This window comes from Cetorhinus maximus, chromosome 18 (assembly GCF_964194155.1).
Source record: "Cetorhinus maximus chromosome 18, sCetMax3.hap1.1, whole genome shotgun sequence".
Taxonomy (NCBI): domain Eukaryota; kingdom Metazoa; phylum Chordata; class Chondrichthyes; order Lamniformes; family Cetorhinidae; genus Cetorhinus; species Cetorhinus maximus.
This window is the reverse complement of record NC_135896.1, coordinates 66,177,978-66,197,677: the sequence shown is the minus strand read 5'-3', so window position 1 is coordinate 66,197,677 and position 19,700 is coordinate 66,177,978. Positions and strand designations below refer to the sequence as shown.

The following is a 19,700-nucleotide window of genomic DNA, read 5'->3' as shown; positions in this document are numbered from 1 at the left end:
TGTGCTCCTGCCCTTTATTTCTGAGTTAAGAACAAAATAATGCAAAGCAGAATAGTAAGGCAAACAATTGAAAATTTTGGCTTACCTTTTGTCTTATGAAAAAATACTGCATCCAAAATAAGTAAAGTTTGAGTTGGCAGTGTTCCTGTTGAGTTAAATAGCCTGAAGTGGACTAGTGACGGGAAATAATGGTCTGGTGGCTGCAATGAGGATCATATTGATGGGAACAGCTGACATAAGGAACAGAGGTTGGAGGATCAATTTTTTGTGGTTTCCACTGCTAAAGAAAGTGTTTGTTATTTTGGCCTTTGTCTCCCTGCTGTAGGAGATATTATTTATATGAACTGCAAAACCTACATTTTAAAAATATCTTAGTTTTTACCACCTTCAGGTCAAGTAAATCTTTTTTCAAGAATGAAGATAACCAGGCAGAAAGGAAGGTCATGAGCATTTGGTCTCTCAAACACCATAGCCCATGACTGCTAATTAGAGCCAAGAGATTGGTTAGGCTGTCACACAGGAAGAAGTAAAGGAAATCACAATGTTTCCCATGTTTATGCTATTTACATATGGCAAAATTCATTTTTTCTATTTATCTGTGACTCATTTTGTCAACTGCAGAACTTTATTTTGTGCAGAAAAATTTAAAAATGGCAAACTCTGTAATGATTTATGGTACTCAATTCTATTCAAAGTTTCAACTAAAATGAAACTGAGTATTTTGCCAGTGATAATGCTTTTATAGTATTTATCCAATCAAGTGGAAAGTTGTCTTAACTGACTCTTAGTCTATAACATTTCTTAATCATTGACTTTTTGATAGTTAGATAAGAACTGCCATAATACTGGTAATATAACAGGACAAGACAGTAAGGAACAAGAAGATCATAGCAATGCAATATGGTGAGAAGTTGGTATTTATATCTATTAAATTATCATAATTAATGTTCCATGTTAATTTGCAAAAAACATTGAGTATATTAATATATATTTTCAAAATAGCCAACTACTTTTTGGATTGATTAATTCAGTACTTGAAAGTGTTATTACATTTAATTTGAAAATGCATTAGTCACTGCTACATTGCAGTGTTCAGGATAAAATACATTTAAAAAACAAGGGAGAAAAAAGCACGAGATTAAGTACTTATGTCTATTGTCCAGTAACACCATGGGCGCTGTTACTTGGCATGCGGGCGCGTACCTGACATGCCCGAGCATAAAATGACGCACGATGACGTCGGCCATGCGTCCCAACATCATCGCGCAGTCACGCAATATTTTGTTCGGTGGGCACGGGCCAGAGTCAGCTGCGCACCCGCTAATAATTAAAAGACCTATTAAGGCCATTATCAATCTAATTAAATTCAAATTTACCCTGCCCGTCCAACCGTCATTGTTGGCGGGCAGGCGATAAGGCCAAGTGGCCTTTACATTTTTTAGGAAACCTCTTCCACGAGCGGGATGAGGTTTCATAAAGCAAATAAGAGCACATGGTGATGGGGGTAGTATATTAGCATGGATAGAGGATTGGCTAACAGAAGACAGAGAGTTGGGATATGGGGGACATTTTTAGGGTGACAACCTGTAACTAGTGGAGTGCCACAGGGATCAGTGTTCGGGCCACAATTATTTACAATATAAATTACTTCGATGGGGGAAACAAATGTACTATTGTCAAGTTTGCAGTTGACACAAAGATAGGTGGGAAGGCAAGTGATGAGGATGACACAAAGAGTCTACAGGGGGATATAGCCTGGTTAAATGAGTGGGCAAAAACTTGGCAGATGGAATATAATGTGGGAAAGTGTGAGGTTATGCACTTTGGCAGGATGAATAGAGAAGCTGAATATTACTTAAATGGAGAAAGACTGAAGAAAGCTGCAGTACAGAGGGATTTGGGGGTCCTCATTCATGAATCACAAAAAGCTAACATACAAGTTCAGCAGGTAATAGGAAAGGCAAATGGAATGTTGGCCTTTATTTCAAGGGGAATGGAGTATAAAAATAGGGAAGTCTTGCTAAAACTATACAAGCCACTAGTTAGACCACACCTAGAATACTGTGAACGGTTTTGGTCCCCTTATCTAAGGCAAGATGTACTAGCATTGGAAGCGGTCCAGAGAAGGTTCACTAGGTTGATCCCGGGTATGGAGGGATTTTCTTATGAGGAGAGGTTGAGTGGGTTGGGCCTGTACTCATTGGAGTTTAGAAGAATGAGAGGCGACCTTATTGAAACATATAAGATTCTTAGGGGGCTTGACAGGGTAGATGCTGAGAGGTTGTTTCCCCTTGTGGGAGAGTCCAGGACCAGAGGCATAATCTCAGAGTAAGGGGGCACCCATTTAAAACAGAGATGAGGAGAAATTTCTTATCTCAGAGGGTTGTTAAACTGCAGAATTCTTTACTGCAGAGGGCTTTAGAAGCTGGGTCGTTAAATGTATTCAAGGCTGAGATGGACAGATTTTTAAGCAGTAAGGGAATCAAAAGTTATGGGAAAAAGACGGGAACGTGGAGTTGAGGATTAGCAGATCAGCCATGATTTCACTGAATGGTGGAGCAGACTCGATAGGCCGAATGGCCTACTTCTGCTCTTATGTCTTGTAGTCAAATTGCCTGAGTGTGTGTTGGAGACAGGTTCAATAGAGACATTCAAGAGGGAATTGAATTGTTATCTGAAAAAGAAGAATGTGCAGAGCTGCAGGGAGAAGACAGGGGAGTGGCACAAGGTAAATTGATCCCTTGGAGTGCCGATGCTGACATGATGGGCTGAATGGCCTCCTTCTGTGCTGTAACAATTCTGTGATTCTGTGAAATCATTAAAGGTGGCAGGATAGGCTGATAGAGCAGTTGTTAAAGCATACGGCATCCTGGGATTTATCAACAGGGGCATAGAGTACAAAAGCACGGAAGTTATGTTAAACCTACATAAAACACTGGTTCGGCCTCAACTGGAGTATTGCATCCAGTTCTGGGCACCACACTTTAGAAAGGATGTGAAGGCATTAGAAGGGATGTGGAAAATATTCACAAGAATGGTCCCAGGGATGAGGAATTTCAGTTACATAGATAGATTGAAGAAGCTGGGATTGTTCTCCTTGGAGAATTGAGAGGAGATTTGATAGTGGTATTCAAAATCATCAGGGGTCTGTAGATAGGGAGAAACTGTCCCCAATGGTGGAAGGATCAATAACCAGAAAGCACAGACTTAAGGTAGTTAACATAAGAAGCAATGGTGACAAGAGGAAAAATATTTTCACGTAGTGAGTGGTTAAGACCTGGAATGCACTACCTAAGAGCGTGGCAGAGGCAGGGTCAGTTTAGGCTTTCAAAAGGGAATAGGATCATTATCTGAAAGAGAAGTGCTTGCAAGGTGGCAAAGAAGAGGCAGGACAGTGGTATTAGGTAAATTGCTCCTTCAGAGGACCTACACAGACACGACAGGCTGAATGGCCATCTTCTCTGTTGTAATCATTCTATGATTCTATGACTCTGAGAGATACTCAGCAAGTCAGGCAGCATCTTTAGAGAAACAGAGCCAACATTCCAGATTGTTCAGCAGAACTCCAGAATGGTAGTTGAGCGCTGTGTCCTGCACAACATTGCACAGCAGAGAATGCGGGTGACGAAGATGAAAGGACTCATCACTCATCTTTGGAAGGGAACATAGAGGAGGTGGAGAATGAGAATGATGATGGATTTGCAGCATCCATCAGACCATCCATTAATTTGCTGCCTGATTCTTAACAGAATCCAAGCCACTTGGTGAAGTCAAAACGAAGACACAAAGCTTTTCTTTACTGAGAGAGTTTATTGACTTCATTGGTGTATTTGATAACCACTTTCATGCCTTTGGAGATGGCTTGTTTCGCCAGTTCCCCTGGCAGCATGAGGTGGACGGTGCACTGGATCTCCCTGACCAAGATGGTGTGGTGCTTGCTGCAGTGAATGAGATACGAGGCATTGCACACAAAATTGTCGACAACAAAGGAGTTCGTGACACTATTGGCCTTGGACGAGATCCTAGTGGAAGGGTGGACCTGGCTCAGCACCCGGTACGTGTAAGTGGAATGGCTCTGCTTGCGAAATTTCCCCCACTTCTTGGGTGGCTTCTTGGTGACTTTAGCCAGCGACTGCCATGACAGCTTGTGGGATGCGCCGCCTTTAGCCGCACGGGCCACCTCAGGCATTCCACTCAACTTGAACCAATTCAAATCTCATAGCTCTCGTCTCACACACCCAGTGTCCCAGCTGTCCCCTATTTATATTTGCTCAAAATACTTAATTAAACAATGCCCTTTATCTGTGTATCTTAACAATATAATTAACATACATTAACAGGTTCCCCTTTCTTTGTTTAAACAATAACTTTATAACACACTCAAATAATTTCAAAACAAATCAAAGAAAAAAAATGATTTCCCACATTTCATATAACCCATCATAATACAAGACATCCCTCTTCTAGGATCTCCACAAATTTCTTCAAGCAAGCATGCCGCTTTGTAAAACAGTCCGATAATTGGTGACTTGCATCAGCCCATTTTATCTTAAGAGATTTCTTTTCTAACAATTTTCTTATGCTAGCAAGGTCAATCCTTAACCTTTTCTCAGTCATAGTCTTTGTTGAATGTACATTACCCCATAGAGAATGGTTATCCACCTAACATTCAATGGACAAACTTTTCTCAGAATGTCCCGTGTATTTGATTTTCCCTCAAAATGTTTGATATGTAATATCACAAATCTATCGCTTCTGCTAGAGACAGTGGGCTGAATTTTCCCCCCATCGGGGGGGAAGTTAATGGGCAGGCGCGTGCGGGCGCACTTCCGATCGGCGCCCCCGATCAAAGGCGTTGCACCATTTTACGTGGGCGGGCCAATTAAGGCCCACCCAGTGTGACGTCCACACAGAAACGCTATGCGTTCCCTGTGCGGGCGGGACGGGATTCCTAAAATTGAGAATGTGCTCTTTCGCTCATGCGCACGAAAGAGCACACTCATCTCCCTGAGGCTAAGTGCAGCCTTAGAGAGATCGGCTCTAAATGTGAAAAAGCTCAAAATAGAAAAAGAAAATTTCCCTAACATGACCCCTCATGAGACAATGTCACATGAGTTGGGACATGTTCATAATTTCCAAAAAAAACTTTATTAAAATTTTTAAAACCCTACATGAAACCTCATCCCACCCGTGGAGGAGGTTTCATCTTTTTCTAGTTTTTGCCGGTGTTCCTGGCCTGCTCGCCAACCTTAAGGGTGAACAGGCAAGTCCACTAATTACTTTAATTGCTCTGTCAATGGCCTCAATTGGCCATTGACAGGTCGGCGGGCGCACAGCTGATTTTGCTGAGCCCCGCCTACCTGAAAATTTAAATGGGGCGTGGAGACGTTGGGAGTTCCGCCCGATGTCACCGCGCATCATTTTACGCGTCGGCGAGTGGGCCCCGCACCCCCCGCTCACCAACGGTAAAATCCAGCCTGTTAGGTCTTGTCAAGAGGATACACTACTGTCCTGATTGTGTAGACTGTAAATCTACAGTTTTCCCAGAAACAATTGTCTTATCGTGTTCCATACCTGAGTCTTTTTCACAGACTGCTTACTGAACAGTGAGGGTTTTTCACTGAATATTACATCTGTGCTGGTAAAATGATTTACCCTAGCTATTTTCCACAGAATAACCATTTTCTTTATTGACTTTAATGCATTATTATCCCTGAACCTGAAATAAGTACAACTTTCATATTCCTTAATCTTATGAATTAGGGATCTCCAAATAGAATTTCTGCAACCTTGTATATAACCTGTTAAATTCCATTAAATAATTTTCTATGGAATAGCCATCCATCCCTCTAAATGCCTCATGTGCATTTAACAGACTACCTTTCTTATAAATTTGACAATAAATTTATAGGGGAGAATTTTCACCCCATTGGGGGCTTGTGCGGGGGTGAGTGGAGGTGGGAGCAGACCCAATCAGCACCCCAGATCGGGTCCACGCCGCCATTTTACGTGGGCGGGCCAATTAAGACCCGCCCAGCGTGACTTGCGCCCTGTGTGGGCAGGGTGGGGGAGGGGTTTCCCTGAGTCAGGGCCTGCATTGTGCAGCCATTAATAAGGTATCTGCCATCTTGTTTATGGAGCAGATATCTCCTGCATGGCAGCAGTCATGGCCTGCATGGATTCATATGAGAGACCTGCTTGAAGCTCCATGGGGGCTGCCATTCAGTCCATGTCAGATATTCTCACAATTCCCTGCATAACAATATAATAATGATCGAGTTGGACTCCTCCATTTCTATTATCATCATTATGGGTCTTAGATGAGGCTGAACTTGGTCAGGATTGATAGATGCTTTATTTTTTACTGAGCATTCTACTAACTATGTACAGTACAAGACTTAGCATGAGGCCTCACATAGATCTGTCTCTCAGCATACTGTGTTGTCATGAGATCTTACATCACTGATGATGTAGACTGTCTACTTACACATTTAACGTTAACACTTTTTTATTTGTTCATGGGATGTGGGCATCGCTGGCTAGGGCAGCATTCATTGCCCATCCCTAATTGCCCTTGAGAAGGTGGTGGTGAACTGACTTCTTGAACCGCTGCATTCCATGTGGTGTAGGTACACCCAGAGTGTTGTTAGGGAGGGAGTTCCAGGATTTTGACCCAGCAACAGTGAAGGAACGGTGATATATTTCCAAGTTAGGATGGTGAATGGCTTGGAGGGGAACTTCCAGGCGGTGGTGTTCCCATCTATCTGCTGGCCTTGGCCTTCCAGATGGTAGCCGTCGTGGGTTTGGAAGGTGCTGTCTAAGGAGCCTTGGTGAGTTCCTGTTGTGCATCTCGTAGATGGTATACACTGCTGCTACTGTGCGTCAGTGGTAGAGGGAGTGAATGTTTGTGGGTGTGGTGCCAATTAGTGGGTTGCTTTGTCCTGGATGGTGTCAAGCTTCTTGAGTGTTGTTGGAGCTGCACTCATCCAGGCAAGTGGAGAGTATTCCATCACACTCCTGACTTGTGCCTTGTAGAAAGTGGACAGGGTCTACAAGGCACAAGTCAGGAGTGTGATGGAATACTTTATATTATGCCATCTTTATACTACACCATCCTTTCTAATACTGTGGAGAGTACATGGCACATTATTAGTACCTGGCTAAGTTGCTGATGTACCTCCCACATTCTCCTTGTCAATGATAGCCTACAGGGTTCATCAAGTGTGCCCAGCTGAGCAGAGCTTGGAGAAGATTACATCCCCTGACACAGACTTTCCATATTCGTCTTGCCACCAGTGTCTGCTCATATTCACTTGTGAGATGTGAATCACCAGGTGAAAAACTGACTGTCTAAGTGGACCCAACATAGTGTGAGTATCTGTATTGATGCATGGCTGTCCAATGACAGAACAACCTTAGAAGAAATCAGGTCCTCTGATGAATCATCCTCATGGGTGTCCAGTGACACTTACTATATGTGTGAATGTAATTTAGACGAAGTCACAATCTTGATAATCACCATACTGTCTTCTCTTAGTCCAGTCATCGATGAAATGAATCAGCCAATGTCTGTCAGAGATGTTTGGAATTCTGTTACCAGCCAGCTGTGAGCTCCTTGTCTCTCTACCTCAAACTGAGAGGGAAACAGATGTGCAGCTTATCTCCATGGTATCCTCCTCTGCATCTGTGAGCCAGACTATTTCTGGTGGCCTCTCTTGTTTTTCCCTTTTCCTTTACATTTTGCAATGGGTGAAAAATACAGACCTCTGGGTGAGCGAAAGTGAGGTATTTGCCCAATGGATGCAGTGCAGTCAGTGAGCGTGACTGTGAGAAACATGCATCACATTGCATAAGATTGGAAGCAACAGTAAATGTATAAATAGGAAGGTGATAAAATGCATAGAAAGTGATGGCTGGGTGCTACTGAAAGCTGAATGGGTGTGAGGAGTGATGTGATGGAGAACACTTAGCAAGAAGACTGAAAGGGGGCCTTAAAGCACAGGGTGCAGTTGAATCAGCAAATGTACTTATTTATCCTGATCTAGTTAGGCCATTAAATCACTTCCTACACTGCATCCAAGATCTGGGCACCAGACTCTTGCAGTTCACCTGCTTAGCTACTTCCAGTCACACCTTGATAAAAGCCACAGGTTTCTTACTCCTATTGTTGGGGAAAAGTATGTCCCTCCTCCTCCTGACTGCAGCCTGCAATAATTTCAGTAATCTGTCATTGAATCTGGGTGCTGCCCTTACTCTTTGCCCATCATCCATTGGAAGACCTCCAATTTCCATACATGCACTGCCCCTTTTTGAGATGGCATCACGCAGGTGCACATCATGCCTGCTGCACAGCTTGGAGATATGAAACCCAGGAGTCAAAATTAATTGGTGCCTTTGAGTTGAGATTGCAGATTCTAATCCACTCATTTGACTTCTGAGTTCCAGTCACACAACTCCACCTGATCACATTTGGAAGCCTTCATATTAATATCAGGGCTAAAATTCTTTGCATGTTTGGTTTATTCCATGAGTGGGAAGGCCTGGTAATTTGTGCATGACAAAGTCACAGGTGATGATGAAGATCTGTTTTGTGGGCATTCCACAATTTTTGAAGGTCCTATTTATACAACATATGGTATGAGCATTTGTTTAAATGAAAGTTATTTATGTTTTATTTAGTTTAATTAGGATTCTGACAAGCACAGAAGGTACTTTAATATTTTCTCTGTGTCATGTGAGCTGCTTGTCCTTTCTTTTTCAAGGTGACCTTTTGTGTTGAAAATCCCTGACAGTATTATGTGCTAATTCACAAATTTGTTTTATTCCAAATACTTTTTCCTTTTCCAAAAAATCACTAATTTACTATGAATTGACAAAAAACTTTAAACATACCTTCAAATCAATAAATAAACACAATACAGAAAATAAATCCTCAACATCTCTGTTCCACATTGTACTGTGTTGCTAACATGAATTAATATAGTAATTCCTCGCCCTTGATGTATTGTTTAAAAATTGCTCTCAGTTTTATTTAGTTTAACAATACATCAGTGCATATGTAGTCCTGCACATTAGATCAGACAAGAGTATTGGTAAATATAATGCTCTGATTCTCTGCTGTAATATATCCAACTCATCTCAGCATAAAATTCCTAGTTGAGGATATTCTCAAGGTCTTTGATATGTGAAGGGTGTTGAACAGTCAGTCTTTTTGGCACATGAGTGTGTTGGTGACAGGGGAAGAGTTTTTGTGGTGGTATTGATAGTGGTATTGAAATGCTGCAAAAAAAACCCGTGTGGATATAGATTGCCAAGTAATAGTGGCACCACCTGAACTGTAGTAAGGAATTGAAAGCAGCAAGTCGATTGAAGAAGTTGACTTTTGATCTCATCCTTCAGATTCATCAGCCTGCCCTACATACCCAGTAGAGTACGCATGTCCATCTATTAATTAAAATGGCAACAGATTAATTTGCACACCGTGCTATTTGAAAGAAGTACCCAGACCTCCCTCCACTTTCTAAGTACAGTATAAGAAGATTTGAACACATTCATTCAGAAATAAAACACATGCACAACATTCCTGGCACAGTCTAATGAACAGGGATGAGTTTGATATTTCATTTTAACATAACATTCTGAAATTCTAGTTACTTGATTACATTGTATGTAATTTAAATTTACGTAGACAAGTTGCACACGTGGTATTGACTGTGTGCAGATGTTGATAATATTATTAAATATCCATTTTTTTCTTTGGCTACCAATATTTCTTGTAAAAGAGTTTAATAATCGCACTACTTATTAACTAATAAAATTGCAAGATACTGCGGATGCTGGAAATCTGAAATAGAAACAAAAAATACTGGAAATACTCAGAAGTGCCTGGCAGCATCTGTGGACAGAGAAACAGAATTAATGTTTCAGGTCGATGACTATTCATCAGAGCTGTTGACATTTCCAGCATTTTCTATTTTTGTAATTTATTTACTATTGTGTGCTACCATTGGGAGGTTTTTGTAAAGCCTCTTCCCAAATGGTCATATGTTGAATATATTTTCAAGAATGTATGTGACCTAACAACCTTAAAAAGTAAGATTTTGTACTGTTAAAATTATATTGATCAAAATTCCATGCATTTTCAGAAATGTGCATGAAACACTTAAAAATTTACAAAATTATTTTAAATATATAACTACAAAAATGCTGAGTAATGAAATTGGTCATTATAAGGCTGTATTTGTACTAAATACTGAAGCTACTTGCACATTATTTAAAAACTGACATGATATTTTTTGTATGATTAATTGTTACTGTAATGTTTGGTCTATTTTGATAAATCCATTGCACTGGTTATTATATGTCAAGGTTGTGTAAGAGATGGTAGAATTACGCAAAAATTCTTTTCATTATTCTGCTTGTGACCCAGACCATTTTCATTGCTCTATTACTGAAATACCTGGCTTTGAGATTTTTTTCTGAAGTGGCTGCAAAGATCTGTGTGAAAAATAGTAATTTTTTTGCTTCAGTCGCAGAGATTGAGTTCCTGCTGGAACATAATATTGATTATATGTCACTCTGTGAGATTAAACATTTATGAAACATAGGAATACTATTTTGCCCATGCAACTAAAATATTATATTGAAAAAATCCATTTTATTTAGTTGGTACAAACATGATTTGCTATATATTTTTAAATATGATTGCCTTTATATTTTTGTAAGACTTAAAATAAGTTTATTCACTTTCATTTGTAAGTAAATAACATTATTTTTGCAATAAATGAAGTTGAAGAAAGTTTTTGTTACTTTTTATGACATCTTTGCTATTTTCCTTTGCTTCAGCAAAAAAGAAAAACACATTTAATATACTTTTTCAACTGCTAATTTTATATAATTTGCTTCGATAAGATTGAAAAATTGTGATAAAATAACATAGTCATTAATCCTTCATTGTAATGTTATGCTGTAATATCATTTAAATGACATTTTGTAGAAGGTTCTTTCTACAAAGGAGCCACTAGTATTCCGAATGGCGAACCATAGGCTAAGTGTTTTCTCTGTTTCTTCACAGTCTCTGGATGGATTTGTATTTGCATTAAATCAAGAAGGAAAATTTTTATACATCTCTGAAACTGTTTCCATCTATTTGGGTCTTTCGCAGGTAAGCAAGTTTAATTTTCCTGTACTATGTGTTTGAACATTTCTGTTGTGAAAGTGTCACAAAACCAGTTCAAGCCACCAATAATAAGGTCATTGTGTGGATAGTCATTGTGGGTGTAATGAAAGAATAAGAAACGGAAATTAAATATTTCAAGTTGAAACACTGGTTTTCCTTTTATGATATAAATGGATATTTAAATGCTAAGCTCCTTCACAAACTCTTCTAATCAGTTGTAGGAAAATGAAATCACACAAGTCATACGTCCTGTCTTTTTGCACAATGTTAATATGCATGCAGAAAGACCCTGTTTATAGGTTGCATCCAAACTTTCGTTACCACTAGCCCCTACCCTGTCAAAAAATAACTATCAACTCACATCTAGACTGCACCCCACAACTTAAACCTTGCCTTAAAAAGTCTGGTTTAGATACTTATTTGTCTTATGTTTCTTGTTAACCATGTACTTACTAATTTACTATGTTGTATATTTTAATTGAAACTGAGCTATTAGTCTTTGCAGATTGAAATTATCAATGATCTTTGTGACTGAATAATTTTCATTTCAACTGATATATTTCATTAGGCCAGTATAGCCACAAGGAATGTTGATGGTAACTATTAGTTACATGTGTGTTTTCTGATTGAAGTAGATTGCTATTTGTCTGCTGTGCATGCAAAAATCAAGGAAAAAGTTGCAATTGTTGATACCATGAAACTCAAATCCATAGTTCTTTATCTAGAACAAATAATTGTGTTGTACCATGAAGTTGGTAATATTTGAAGTAATGTTTAAGGTTTGTCACTTAGTAAGAGGGTGAGTAACTGAATTTTCCAAGAAAACCAGTCCTTTTCAGTTAATATTGATTTCCATTCTATAAAGACTACAGAGTAGGTATCAGAGGGAAGGGTTCCTTTCTTTGATGTGTTTTCTAGCTGACATACTTGCATCCCGTTTGAGAGGAAGCATTTAGATTTTGAACTATCAGATTTTCTATTATTATCTGATTACTAAATGACCAGTTGAATAGATCAAGTAATAATAGCAAATCTAATGCACAAATTAATTTTTCCTCATTTCGAGACTTATGTTACAATAAGCTTCAAAGTGAAGCAAAACTAATATTCAAATTCAGTCATAATTTAGCACTCAATTAAGAAAAAGGACAAAAAAATATAATCACTACACAAACATAATTTCAAGACCATTGCATAATAATATGACCACAATATGATTAAATCCCAGATAAAAAAGTTTGTAATCAGAAGGGGTGTTTAACTCCTGCATGGTTGGATGCAAAAACATACAGGCCGACTATCCAGGGTGGGTAGTGAAAACCCTGGTCCATTGAAACAGCCAGCCCTAATTTAAATGGATTTTGCAAGCTGCCATCCCAAAATGGGCATCTGAGACAGCTTGTTGGACTCAGGCTGGTATGATATTGGATAGCACCAGGCTGGCAGCAAGGTATGCCATCAGGGGATGAGGGAAGTGGGGGGATGTGGAAGGTGTTCAGAAAGGCTATTGGGAACATGGATGGGTGTGCCCAGGACAGGAGTGACACAAACTATTTTTGTGGGATCTAAACATGCACTGCTCTGGCACCATATTTCTTTTAAACTTAGCTTGGAAGTTCTCCACTTTTAGTCTGACAGCTTCTGTTAAATTATAAAAATGACTTTGGGGCTCTATCCCCACAATAGAGACCTGATTAGCGTGAACTCATGAGGCTCCTGCTGAGTCAGATGGGCCTTGAAGCATCTGGGTTTAAGATACAGGGGTGCTGGTCATAAGGGGGCTTCTGTGGTTTTGACTCCCATACCAGTTTAAATCGAGCAGAAAACATTAAACTATCCCCTAACATGTTAGGAGTGAGCCTTATGAGGGCAAGATGCATAACCAGAATTGCATTTATACTGCAACTTAGTTTGATGTGAAGCAAATTGGGCTTTGAATGAAGACTAAGCTTGCAGTATAAACTGGAGATTAAAGTGGATTCAGCCTTTCTGGAGAGAGTAATCTCACATCATTTGGCATGTAAATCCAACGCCCAACCTTGTTTGTACTCAGGAGTCTGTTGGACCTCCTGGAAACATTTTAGACTTACCTTACCCCAATTTAAACATTTGGGGCATAATCTTCTGCTCTTAGGATATGAGTATGAGTCAGGACCATTTCTGGGTCTTAACCTTGCTCTGACAGTCAGGGTGCCCACCTACCAAATCTACTTGGAGACTACCAGGTAAGAGGCCACCTCTGGGTCCATGGTCCAATAAAGGAGTCTGTTAACCTTGGAAGGACGGCAGCCCTGCTGTCAGAGGTGGGCGTTGCCACTGTAGAAGGGGGAATGAGAGAGTGTCTCCATCTCAAGGCACACTCTGAACAGGTTTGTCTCTGTTTAAGAGTAAACTCTAGTCACAGCTGCGAGAAACTCCTCCTCAGGACGGCTGGCAGCCCTCCAAGTACCTGCCAGGCTTAGACCTTTTGCAGGGGACCCGTGTCCCTAATCAGCCCACAAATGAGCAGTTAACTATACAGACTGGCTTTCTGTGATCCACCTATGAGAAAATTGCCCAAAGCCAATATCTGTGAAATTCCTCCCATCCCACCTTCAAGCACGCTGTCATGGGACCAGGAATATTCCATCCCTGAAGAACAGGGATTCATCCCTTCCAACTGTGAGCACAGTACATTCCATTCCATTATTTTAATTTTTGTAGTCTCCTTGCATGTAGAAGACAGTGTCAAGTCATGTGTCAGTCCACCATATATTTATTGTTAACATATGATCACTGAATAGTATAGCACTATTGGAAATAACCATACATATGCTGAATAAATATACTTACCCACTATAGGCAGGAATTTTGGGAACATCTACTCAAAGGCAACGTACTAATATTTTTTAAACCTTTTCCAGAATGAACCATCATCATTAGAAATGCCAAGCTTTAATCAAATTAGTTTGTGCTGATCTATGGAAATTTAAGGTTTTCCAGGTTCTTGGAAAAGGTTGTTCAGAGTTTGTCAGCTATGATTAATTCAGTGCAAAAATCTCCCAACCTGGAATGATTCCAGGCCAAATTTGGTTAGTAACATAAATTGTCTTCTCCTTGGAAGATAAAATAAGGTGATGAACATTTATCTCATTAATTGAATTAAACCATCTAATGTTTTCCAATTCTTGTTCTTTTCTCTTTTCAATATCTTTATTTTCCAACTGTGTTTTTTTTTTCTTATTCTTTCTTTTGGGATATGAGCTTCACTCACAAGAACAACATTTGTTGCCCGTCCCTAATAGCTTCTTGAACAACTGCAATCCATCTGGTCTAGGTACACCTACTTTGCTGTTAGGGATTTACATGTTTTTGACCCAGCCATAGTGAAGTAACGGCGATATAGTTCCAAGTCAGGATGGTATGTGACTTGTAGGGGAACTTGCAAGTATTGGTGTTCCCATGCATCTGCTGTCTTTATCCTTCTAGGCAGTAGAGGTCACGGGTTTTGTAGGTGCTTTGGAAGGAGGCTTGATGAATTGCTGCAGTGCATCTTTTGGATGGTACAGACTGCGCATTGGTGATGGAGGGTTGAATATTTAAGATGGTGGATTGGGTGCTGATCAAGCAGATTGTTTCCTTCTGGATGGTATCAAGCTTTTTGAGTGTTGTTGGAGGTGGGGCTGCACTAATCCAGGCAAGTGGAGTGTGTTCAATCACACTCTTGACTTGTGCCTTGTAGATGGTGAACACGCTTTTGCCAAGTCAGGACATAAGTTAATTGATGCAGAATTCCCAGCCTCTGACCTGCTCTTGCAGCCACAGTATTTATATGGCTAGTCCAGTTAGTTTCTGGTCAATTGTAACCCCCACCATGTTGATAGTGGGGGATTAGCTAATGGTAATACCATTTACATGCCAAACGGGAGATGGTTGTCTCTTGTTGGAGATGGCCATTGCCTGGTATTTGTGTGGCATGAATGTTCCTTGCCACTTTTCAGCCCTAGACAAGTTGCCTAGGTCTTGCTGCATGTTTATCTAATAATGGAGACCTGGCTTAAAGAAGGGCAGGACTGGGTATTAAATATTCCTGGATATGAGGTGTTCAGGAAAGATAGGGAAGGAAGGCAAGTATTGATTAAGGAGAACATCGTAGTGCTGGTGAGAGAGGGTGTCCCAGAGGGGACAAGGGTAGAGTCTGTTTGGCTAGAGCTAAGGGACAAATAAAGTACATTGCTTGATGTAGTTAATAGGCCACCAACTAGTAGCAAAGATATGGAGGAACAAACTTGCAAGGAAATTACAGAGAATTGCAAGAATTCTAGAGTACTAGAACTTCAATGGGGTGAGAGTGGATTTGCTCAGATAAGTTGGAAGCAAAGACTGGGAGATCAAACTGTAACTGAACAATGGGCTACCTTTAAAGAAGAGAGTTCAGTACAGTCAAAGTATATTCCCACAAAGGGGAAAGGTAGGCCTAACAAATTCAGTGCTCCCTGACTAACAAAAGAGATAGAAAGTAAGATGAAGCAGAAAAATGGTGCACATGACAGATGTCAAGTGGATAACACAATTGAGCAACAAGCTTAATATAGAAGATTAAGAGGGGAATTGAAAAAACAAGTAAGAAAAGCAAAGAGAGAACATGAGAAGACACTGACAGTGAACATGGAAGGAAATCCAAAGATCTTTTATAGACAGATAAAGAGTAAAGTTGGGGCCAATTGGCAGCCAAAAAGAGGATTTACACATGGAGGCAGGGGACCATGGCTGAGGTATTAAATGAATACATTGCTACATTGGTCTTTACCAAAGAAGAAGATGCTGCCCAGGTCATGGTGAAAAGAGGAGTTAGTTCAGACACTTGATTGGTTTAAAATTGATAAGGAGGAGGTATTGCATAGGCTTACTATACTTAAATTTGATAAGACAGCAGGACCAGATGAGATGCGTCCAAGGATACTGAGGGTAGTGAAGCAAGGCACAAGTCAGGAGTGTGATGGAATACTCTCCACTTGCCTAGATGAGTGCAGCTCTAACAACACTCAAGAAGTTTGACATTATTTGGACAAAGCAACCCGCTTGATTGGTACCCTGCCCATAAACATTCACTCCCTCTGCCACCAATGCACAGTGGCAGCAGTGTGTACCACCTACAAGTGTGTACCATCTACTTGCACTGCAGGAATTCATCAAGGCTCTTTAGACAGCACCTTCCAAACCCACGACCACTTCTGTTTATAAAGACAAGGGCAGCAGGTACATGGGAACGCCGCCACCTGGAGGTTCCCCTGCAAGCCACTCACCATCCTGACTTGGAAATATATCACTGTTCCTTCACTGTTGTTGGGTCAAAATTCTGGAACTCCCTTCCTAACAGCACTGTGGGTGTACCTACACCACATGGACTGCAGCAGTTCAAGAAGGCAGCTCACCCCCATCTTCTCAAGGGCAACTAGGGATGGACAATAAATGCTGGCCTAGCCAGTGATGCCCACATCCTGTGAAAGAACAAAAAAAATCTCCGGAAGACTTGTACTGATCCAATGGGTGTGCACTTTTTACTGCTGTGGTCTTCTATCTGGGTGGGCTCATGAATGATGACCATGTTAAGTTTGTTCAATGCCAGCAGCCCTGCTACTGCTAGTTCTGATACATTCACTATGAAGAACATCTTCATAGACCATGTTGACTCTTTTTATCTGCATTCCAGGACTAGGGAATCTAGGCATTTTATGTCAAGCCATTATATGCTGTAAGCTTCATGCTTGTGGATTGGACCACATGCCTGATGGTACATGCCCTTGAGAATGCGGAAAGATAGATTGTTGACACTTGCAGCTGTCTCAATCTTCACTCTCAGTCGCTGCTGCCCAGCCTTACTGGGGCAGATGATCTGGAGTGTTGTGAAAGCTTCCATTTTGTTAATGGACTGGACCTGTTCTGCTAAGGTGAACGTGCGAAGTGGCAATTCAGCTGTAGCAACTTCACCTCGATCCACCTCATCCATTTTAGTCAGGTGTTCCTCCATTTCATTTACAGGTCTATGCTTATGATGATGCCTAGAAGTGCCTTGCCTCCTTCGCCTCTGGGTGACATACTTCTGTGATTTGATCACTGCCCGCATTGTCCCTGCGTCCCTGCTGCTGGACCTTCTGCAAAGATTGGCCCAGTGCCACCTATGTCTGCAAGCATTGCACATGTCTGTGTATGTGGGGCATCCATGCGGTTTGTTGGAGAGTCCACAGTTACTGCACACCTAGCTCTGCATTGGTGTCTTGGGTATGGTACCAACAGACGTTTTGGACCCTAAGACTTTGAAACACTGCTTCCCAGCTACAATGACCTTGGATCTGTATCCGTCCTGTAGTATGCTTTCCATGCTGTGTCCCTTCAGCTTTTCCAGGAAGTTTTTCTGGAACGCTTCAATAAGAGTGAAGGCGATAAACATCTCCATAATTTGTTCGGAGAGTTCAGCATCAGAGAAGTTGAATTCTTTTGCTTTCTCTCTGCATCGGTTAACAAAGTCGACGAAGCATTCATCTATTTTCTGTCTATACCGCATGAGTTCCAGGCGGTATGCTCTAAAATTGACTTTAATTCTAAGCTGATTTTCCAATGTTGCCCATAGCTGTGATAGATCCTTCTGGTCAGCATCAGATAAACCAGAGGTATTGATTCTGTGAAGATCTTTGTTTCCTACGACAATGCTAATTGTTATAGCCTGCTTCTCGTAATCCACAACCTCATGGTGAAGGAAGCATAGTTCAACCCTCCATCTAAACAATTTAAATTCACCTGGGACATCAGATGCTTTCCAGTCCATCCCTGGAAACCTGGCTTCCATTGCCTAATTTTTCTACTCTTTTCTGCCCCTGTGGAGCAAACCTTGTTTAAAAGTCACAGCAAGCTGTGATGTCTGCAGAGCTGAGCAGGAACCATGCCCTGAGTTGTGTTGCAGCAGCGTGGGCTTCAAACTTGCAGGTGGGAGGGACTCTGGCATTGATATTGACTTAATGCGCGCAAGTGTGGCGACAGCAGGAAAGAACCCATGCAAAAACAGAATGTAACACTGATCTCTGTGGCTGAAACGGCCATTGATTTTTGTCGTGCTCACTCAGGGCAAAACTGAGAGTGTGCCCAAATTGACTTCAACCTCTACTCATGCTGTTGCTCTCCCAATGTGAGAGCTTTGATCTGGTTGCAGTGCCACAGGCTTCTGACTTGAATTGTCATTTTCAGTTGCTGATCAATTCAGTCAACTCACTGCTGCTGCCACCATGTTGTACCACCTCTTTCTAGCTCAATAGAAACAAAGTGAACAGCAGGCACAGAGGTTGAAAACAGAGCTTTAATGGAGACTTGTTGCTTCAGCTTAATGATGACCAATTGTGCAAGAGAACTGAATCACATCATATTGCATCATTTCCTGTGATGACATACATATTCATATAAACATATATTTAAATGATATTTAACATATGAACAAATACACTATCACAACAACCTCTACCATGTAGAAGGACAAGAGAGGCAGATGCTTGGGAACACCACCACCTGCGGTTCCCTTCCACATCACACACTACCCTGACTTAATATCACCATTCCTTCACTGTCACTGGATCAAAATCCTGGAACTTCCTTCACAACAGCAGCGTAGGTGGGGGACACCAAATAGACAGCAGCAGTTCAGGAAGGTGGCCCACCACGACCTTCACAAGAACAATTAGGGATGCGCTACCAGTGACATTCCCATCCCATGATTAAATAAAAAAGTATCTAGCTACAATATTCACAGCTCTCCAGTAATCTGGCTTTCAAATCTGAGATCAAGAATTACGACCTTGCATATTGATATATGGTGATTCTGTAACCTGCAATTTTCAAAAATAGCCTGATATTAAGGTAGGAGAAGAGAGAGAAACATATTATTTTAAACTAACCATTAATTTTACCATGTCCCGGTGCTTAATCCCAACTTGCACATCATTCTGAAACATCTCATTATGTGTACCACACACAATTTTTCACAATTGGGTGAGAAGAATATCACAGTTAATCAACTTGACTAGAAGAAATATGTACAGGTGTCAGAATATTAGGCAAGAAAAGAAAGGAAAAGCCTTTGGGCTGAGTTAATTATAGACAAATAAGACATAGAACCAAGGCTCTAGATGACTTCCACCTCCTTTACTAATGAAGTCAAGGCCAGGATATTTAGGTTGGCGACGCGTAAAATGATGCGGGATGATGTCGGGTGGAACTCCTGATGTCACCCCTGGTCATTTCAATTTTCAGGTCGGCGTGGGTGTAGCCAAATCAGCTGTGTGCCCACCGACCTGTCAACAGCCTATTGAGGCCATTTAAAAAGTAATTGAAATATTTAATGGACCTGCCCGTCCAATCTTAATGTTGGTGGTCAGGCCAGGAGCCCTAGTGGGCTTCAGAAAAAGCATGAAACCTCATCCACGGGTGGGATGAGGTTTCATGAGGGTTTTTAAAATTTTAATGAATGTTTGATTAAAAGTGATGGACATGTCCT

The 19,700-nt window shown here is 40.9% G+C and overlaps 1 protein-coding gene across 1 annotated transcript in view; it reads left to right on the top strand.

Moving 5' to 3' along the window:
- npas3 (neuronal PAS domain protein 3) overlaps positions 1-19,700 on the top strand; it is a 1,500,089-nt gene that overhangs the window by 1,016,296 nt on the left and 464,093 nt on the right. The window contains exon 5 of the mRNA XM_078562825.1: positions 11,075-11,164. Within this exon, the coding sequence (XP_078418951.1) occupies positions 11,075-11,164 (90 nt within the window). The remainder of the gene's footprint in view (positions 1-11,074; positions 11,165-19,700) is intronic.